Genomic DNA, 6809 nt, shown 5'->3' with positions numbered 1-6809 from the left:
CGTGCAGAGGGAGGTCCCCTCGCCACTCTGGACGTCAGGCTCGTCCTGAGCAGTAAAGGCAGGAAGATGCTCGTGAGGAGCAGCTAAGCCAATGGACATAAACGGGGATTATAAGCCAGAAAGTTCTCTGCATCTGGTATTTATCGATATCGTTTTAGTTATTCAACTTTTGGCTGAGCTAAGAGGCCCACATGTGAGCTCAGAGGCTTTGAAGCCGCAGGCTGTGCTGGAGTTTTGCTCCAGCTTCCCCTGGGTGGGGGACCTGAGCGAGCAACGCCTCCCCTGCTCTCTTGCCCTTCCTCCCCCAGGGCACCCCCACCCCGGCCTCCCCAGGTGCGCACAGGTGCAGCGCGGGTGTGCAGGCATCCTGCTGGGCGCCTCGGCCCCCGCACCCCCGCCCCTCAGCTTCAGACACCCACAGGGCTCGGCCCCGACCCCCGAGTCCTGGAATGAATCTGGTTCACGGAAAGCACTTTCTGTCTGCAGCATGACTATTTTGCAAACGCAAAGAGATGCTCCCGTGATTTCGATCATTAAAATTCATTTAAGAGTGTTTCTTGTGTTTGCAGCAGCCTCTAGTCATTCTGGAACTCTCAATCAACAGATCTAAAAACACAGCCACTACCCACTGGAAGGTTGGTGATTTTTTTTTTTTTGCTATTAAAAGGGGGTCCTTCTCCTTGGGTGGGGGCTGGGCAGGCACCGAGAACCGAATGTCTGCCCACTTGTCTGTTATTTCCCTATATAAAAATGGCTGGATGGATTTTTTACCAAGCGCACAGGGTAGATTTGGAATAGTCTGACTTAGGATATAAACCATGTAGCGTTCATAAAATTTCCGAGTGGGGAGAACCCTAGGGGAAACCCAGTTAGAACAAGCAGGGAGGGACAGCCAGTTTGGAGAACTGGGCTGACTGCGTCAAGATGCTGAGGACAGAGAAATCCCCAGTGGTTTGAAATGCACGCTCCAGGCGAGCTCAGGGCTGCTTGGTGTGGAGCTGTGTCCACACGGCCAGGACAGGGGGAGGAGGAGGGTGCAGGGACAAAGTACTCTAAGGATGGCGCGACGGCCCTGGGAACGCACATCCCTTGGGGTGCCCGGGCAGCTCCAGCCCCGCCGCACCTCCTTCGGCTTCACGGTGAGCGGGCACACCTCCCGTGTCTGGTCCATGTGGCACAGGTCCCGCAAGCCGTAGCCATTGACGCAGTAGGCGTCGTAGCCGGAGCCGATGAGCAGGGAGCAGAGCAGCGTGCTGAAGTCGAAGCAGTTGCCCTTCTGGTACTTGAGCACCGTGGTCGAGGAGTACAGGGACGAGGGCTGGCCGCCGCGGGCTGGTCAGCACGGCCGGCCCCCGCAGCCCCCGCCCGTCCTCACCATCCTCACCACAGCCCACCTGTCCGGGGCGGGGGGCCGGGGCAACGTGCAGGCTGGACCTCCAGAGGGCTCCTAATCCCTACCGGGTCAGGGACAGGCTAAGAATGGGACGACGACCAGACCCCGCACAATCCACATTTGCCTAGAATATTAAGGGGCTCGTGGACTTCCTGACAGGGAAGACTGTCTGGACTGTAGAAGCTTCTGGTCTGATGCCCTCTGATGGGTCGCTTTATTCTTTTGCTCCAACATTTGCCTTTTCTTCCAGCCCCCATCCTTTCCTTCTCCGCCCTGCCTCCCTCCTGGGTGAGAAGCTGACGGAGATGGCCCGAAGACTGAAGATGGGCAGCCAGGCCCTCCCTCTCTCCTTCCTGCACCCCTTGAAGCTGCGGAGGGGAGCCTTCGACGGCAGAAACAGGTAAAGGAGGGAAAGAGGTGGGACCAGAAGCCCAGGCTTGCTGTGTGTCCTCAGGCAAGTGGCTGTCTCTCTCTGGGCCTGTTTCCCGCTAGAGGGTCTCTGAGGGGCTGTGGCTGGACCGTGCCTGGCTTCGCATCTTGTGCTTAACGGGCCTAAGGACGCAGCCTGAGTGGCACTCACCGGCCTGAGGGGGTTTGGCAGGGGCACCATGGTGAGGAAGTCGGAGACGAACTGGGCGCAGCCATCCCAGTTGTAGAGGTCGGGGTAGGGCAGGAGGGTGGGCCGGATGGTCGTGCTCACGAACTTCTGCGAGGGGAGAGATCGCGCCGGCGGGGCCACCTTCAGTAGGGACCCGTGAGATCCGGTGCCTGGTAGGGCTTCCCTCATACCCACAGTGAGCTCCTGGGGGCCTGAGCCAATGCAGAAGGCTGGACTCATGCACCCTGGGGTGGCAGAGCAGCCGCTGGCCGGCCAGGCGACGCCCAGGTCTGGCACGTGGCGGCAATCGAGGGAGCACTGGCAATGCCTGGGAGGCCCCCTTGCACCACCGGCGCCCAGAGATGGCACCAGCACATCTGGATCTGGGCTGGAACAGCCTTGAGGGCTCCCTTCCTCTAACCCCAGGGCACTAGCAGGGAACCTGAGGCCCAGAGAGGCCTAGAGAGCTGCCCAAGATGACCCAGCAAGTCAGGGCCGAATGAGATCAGGTCTCCTGTTTCCTAGGCTTCCTCGGAGCTCTGTGGTCTCCTCCCGGGGGTGATGCCCCCCAGGGCCTAAGAGGTTCTGGCCGGGCCCAGCTGATGGCCGGTGCGGTCTCCAGCCCCAGAGTCTGGCCCTGTCCAGGGAAGGACCAGGGCAGGCCCCAGGACCTGAGCACTGGCTTCTTCCTTCCAGCCCATGGCCCAGAACACGTCCCTGTGTTTCCCCATCTATAGACGGACTATCATGGGATTCATCCAAAGGTTGCAAAACAGCAGCCCGTAGGCTGACAGGGACCCACAGACCTGTTTTATTTGGCCCAGTGATGACGTTTAGCATTTGTGTCAGCTGCCAGCATTTAAAAACTAGGGATTGTCACACAAATCCTGAGTCCCTTCTTTTGCTCTGGTAACGCCAGGTCTGCATTTTCCCTGCAGCCATCAGCGGCTGCCTCTTTAGGGGGGTCTCAGGACACCGCAGCAATCCAGGGGTGATTCACACAAAGCCTGCTGGCATCCGAGTTTATGCGGTCCCTGGACTAGACGCTCTGAACCACGAGAGGTCTGGGATTCGGCCCAGAGACCTTGGAGAAACAGCCCCACCTCCCTGTGCCGTCTGTTCTCCAGCCCCCATCCCCACCCCTGCCCTCCACGTCCCGGCCTTACAGGTACTTCACACTCGTTCAGGGGGTACAAGAAGAGGGGCACGCGGTCCGGGCACAGGTGGCTGTACTGGCGGGAGAAGTCGTCTGCCACCTGCAGCAGGTGTTCCTCCTTGGGTGTGTTGGTTTTGTAGGAAAGGGGCAGGCTAGAGATGTCGATGGTGTCCTTGGTAATGACCCTGTGCCACAATAGGGGTGGCGTTAGCCCCAGTGACGCTATGCCCGGCACACGGGAACCCTGGACCCAATCTGAGCTGCCCTTGGCCCCGCCCCGTCCTCATTTAATCCGCACAACCCCCTAGGAGGCAGGTGTCTTTATTATCACCTGCACTTTTAAACGGATAAGGGCGCTGAGGCACAGAGAGGTTGAGTGACTTGCCCAAGGTCACACAGCTAGTGAGGGGCAGAGTGGGGACTCGGCACAGGCGGTCTGAAAGCGGAGCCCTCACTCTTAACCGACTCCCTCTACGTCCTGGTCCCCCTGCCAGCCACCGCTCAGCCTGGTTCTTCCTGTGCCCACCCCTGGTCTGCCCTCGCCAGGGCCGCTGGGCCCTAAGCCCCCGCCCCTCACACTCACGGGGGCTCCTCTGAGGCCGGGGTCTCGATCTCCGAAAGCTTCTTCTCCAGGTCTCTGAGCATCTCCGGGGTCAGGGGGGCTTCCTCCGTCCGCACCTCGACCGGCCGCATCGTTTTCTCAGCCCGCTCCGCCCGCTCAGCCGCCTCCTCGCGCTCGGCCTCCTCCTCCTCCTCCACTTTCTCCCTCAAGACTTCCATGCCGGCGGCTCCGGCTGTCGGGAGCCCTAGCGTCTCTGCGGGGAAGGAGAAATGTACCCGGCATGGTCGGCGGTCGGGCCAGGCAGGAGCGGCCAAGGCCGCCTGTGCGTCCCTGGGCGGCCGGGAGGTGGGTTGCGGTGGTTCCGGTCACGTGGAGAGGAAGCGACTCCCCCTGAAACTTCCTTCCAATCAAGGAGAAAGTCTCGCTGCTGGAGCACCTGTAACACCTTCCTAACGCTTGCACGTGTCCCTTCGCAACAGAGACGACACAGCTGCAGGCCTCGGGCTGGGAGCCGTTTCCAGGGCAGGCGCAGGTGTCGCTGTGCCTTAGTGTGTTTATTTTGACAGCCGTCTTCCCTTTTGGGCAGGCGATGCTCCTGCTGTAGGGACGACTGCCGTGTTATAAAGTTTCCTATTTATGTAAGTGAATTCGCTGAAAGGAAATCATTCCTGCTAGTAAGGTGATGCAGAATAGGTCACAAAAAAATAAAGGTGCCAGATGAATGACATCTCATCTGACCCAGCTGGCCACTGAGGCACAGAGAGTGAGAGGGCAGGGCTGTCGCCGAGGCACTCGGACAGGGTGGGTCAAGCCCTGTGTCAGCCTAGGGGACAGGCATCGTTCTGAGAGCCACATGAGATGCCACAGCATGAAGCCTCGCTGAGTTAGACTGCTTGTCACCTGCCCAAAGATCCAGCCCCACTTCCGGGCAGCAGAAGCCCAATTTTACAGAGGGGCAGCAGAGTGCCGGTTTGCAATGTTCAGGATCCCAGACTCTCTTGCAGCTAGAGGTAGCCCTGTGGTGTGACCCGGTTGTGGCCGCTGAGACGTGGCCCTTTGCCCTTCTCTGCCTGCCTGGAACACGGACATAAAGAGGGATATGGGGCGGCCAAGGCAAGACTGTGAAGTGACCACACATGAGGGCCAAGCTGCCTGCGAACGGTGGCAGGGCAGAGAGACAAGGGAGCTGGGGTCCCCAGCGGTGCCACAGCATCCCGGAACGCCACCGCCAGCCTTTCACTGTATAAGAAAACTCAGCCCCTACTTGGGTCCCTGTCACAAGCTGCCCAGTGTCACTCCAGCTGATCCCCAGTCTGTAGCCCCCAGCTCAGCATTAGCCGACCTCAAATACCTATTTTCTTTACAGCAAACAGGGCGAAGTTCCAGAGAGGAGGAAAACCGACCCGACCTACAGGATTGGGGTGGGGGGCAAGTAGTGGGGAGAGAAGAAAAGAGTCTCCCCAGCTTTGTCGTCACCCCCCCAGGGTTAAGCCATGACCAAGAGGGCAAAGGGGACCAGGAGGTAAAGGCTGGCCGCACCTCCCCACTCCACACCCCTGTTTGGGCTGCCTCGACCTCCCGGGGAGAGGAGTCACAGGCCACCAGCCAGGACCAAGCCAGGTTGGGGGAAACCGTGGCTCTGCCAATAGCTCCACTCTCTGCCCCTTTCTGGGCCTCAGTTTCCCCTTCTACGATGTGAAGGGAGGGACAGATATTTTCTGTTCAGTTCTGACATTCTGTGCTCTAGGAGGGGCAGTATGCTCCTGTTGCTGGAGGTCAGCCCACCCACGTCCCAGGTGGGCCAACACCATTCAGGGCCCCGGTTCCCCAGGGGCAAACCTCTAGCCAAGCAGCACTGCCTGGTTATCAGATCTGTTTGTCTGCCTCCTGGACCCAGGCAGGATGAGCCCAGGGAGGGCAGTAATAACTATAACAAGGAACTTATAGTTTACTGAACACCTACTGTGTGCCAGGCCCTGTGCTAAGGGTTGTGCAGAGATCATCTCATTTATCCTCTAAGGACTCTATAAGGCAGACACTTATGGTACCCACTTTGCAGATGAGAAGATTAAGGCCTAGAGAGGTTAAGTGAACTGTCTAAGGTCACAGCTGGTATGTGGCAGATCTGGGATTTGAACCTATATACTTCTGGTCCTCAAACCCATGTGTCTCCGGGCCTAATGAGAGGGGAAAGTCCTAGAAGGGATTGGGGGGGAGTAGTGAGCAAGGAAAGACATAGGTTGGAGGGAAGGCCAGGGTGTCAGGGGCAGCAGGGGTTACCACCGAGGCAGGCGCTGAGATGGGGCCCTGAGCCCAAGGCTGCAGACACCTTCAGAGGCTGAGATGGGGAGAATCTGCAACCCTTTATCCCCACACGCACAGCTGGGGTCCAGCATATGGAGGACAGGCCTGTTTCAAGGTTCCCTGGACCCTGCCCCCACCCCCTTCCCTGAACCCCCTCCCCAGCAGCAACCTCCTCCTCCCACCACACACACACACACACACACACACACACAAACTCTCAGAAAGATCAGGGCTGGGGCCCCCCAGGCAGATTCTTCAGGCCAACCCTTTATCCCCACACGCACAGCTGGGGTCCAGCATATGGAGGACAGGCCTGTTTCAAGGTTCCCTGGACCCTGCCCCCACCCCCTTCCCTGAACCCCCCCCCCAGCAGCAACCTCCTCCTCCCACCACACACACACACACACACACACACACACACAAACTTCCCCAGAAAGATCAGGGCTGGGGCCCCCCAGGCAGAAGCAGTCTCCTTCCCCCACTAGCCTCCCCCTCCCCCTGCAGGACAGTGTCCAGCCACCCCCAGTCCCATCCCCTGCTCCCTCCTCACCCCTCCGAGGACAGCCTGTCCTATCTGTTAGCCATCTCCATGGTAACAGCTTTGGAAGCTGGGAGCAGGTCCCCAAGGGAGGAGGCTTCTGGGAAATGTAGTCTTCTGGGACTGTTCGGGTCCCCGTGCCTGTGGTGTGCTGGTCTAGCGGTGCCGCAGCTTGAGAGAGCTGGTGGTTAAACTTTCGGGGATTTTTGTGAGCCAGTTGTCAAACACAGCCATGATTAAAAATTAAATGATAAAACC

General features: G+C 59.1%; 1 protein-coding gene across 2 annotated transcripts in view; it reads right to left on the bottom strand.

Annotated features, from left to right (window-relative positions):
• The window catches only part of DRC7 (dynein regulatory complex subunit 7), a 26249-nt gene extending 19644 nt beyond the window's left edge, over positions 1-6605 (bottom strand). The window contains exons 1-5 of one of the 2 annotated variants that reach the window (XM_012647860.1): positions 6564-6605; positions 3731-3962; positions 3158-3332; positions 1974-2099; positions 1124-1318 (exon numbers count right to left, since the gene is read on the bottom strand). In XM_012647860.1, coding sequence (XP_012503314.1) covers positions 1124-1318; positions 1974-2099; positions 3158-3332; positions 3731-3927 — 693 coding nt within the window. In that variant the 5' untranslated portion in view covers positions 3928-3962; positions 6564-6605. Of the gene's footprint in view, positions 1-1123; positions 1319-1973; positions 2100-3157; positions 3333-3730; positions 3963-6563 lie in introns of those variants that run through there. The other variant, XM_012647861.1, reaches the window with a different exon arrangement.
• Between the last annotated feature and the right edge of the window lie 204 nt (positions 6606-6809).

Source organism: Propithecus coquereli, unplaced genomic scaffold (genome assembly GCF_000956105.1).
Source record: "Propithecus coquereli isolate 6110/MARCELLA unplaced genomic scaffold, Pcoq_1.0 Scaffold272, whole genome shotgun sequence".
Taxonomy (NCBI): Eukaryota; Metazoa; Chordata; class Mammalia; order Primates; family Indriidae; genus Propithecus; species Propithecus coquereli.
The sequence above is the reverse complement of the archived record's forward strand: the minus strand, read 5'-3'. Positions and strand labels throughout refer to the sequence as shown.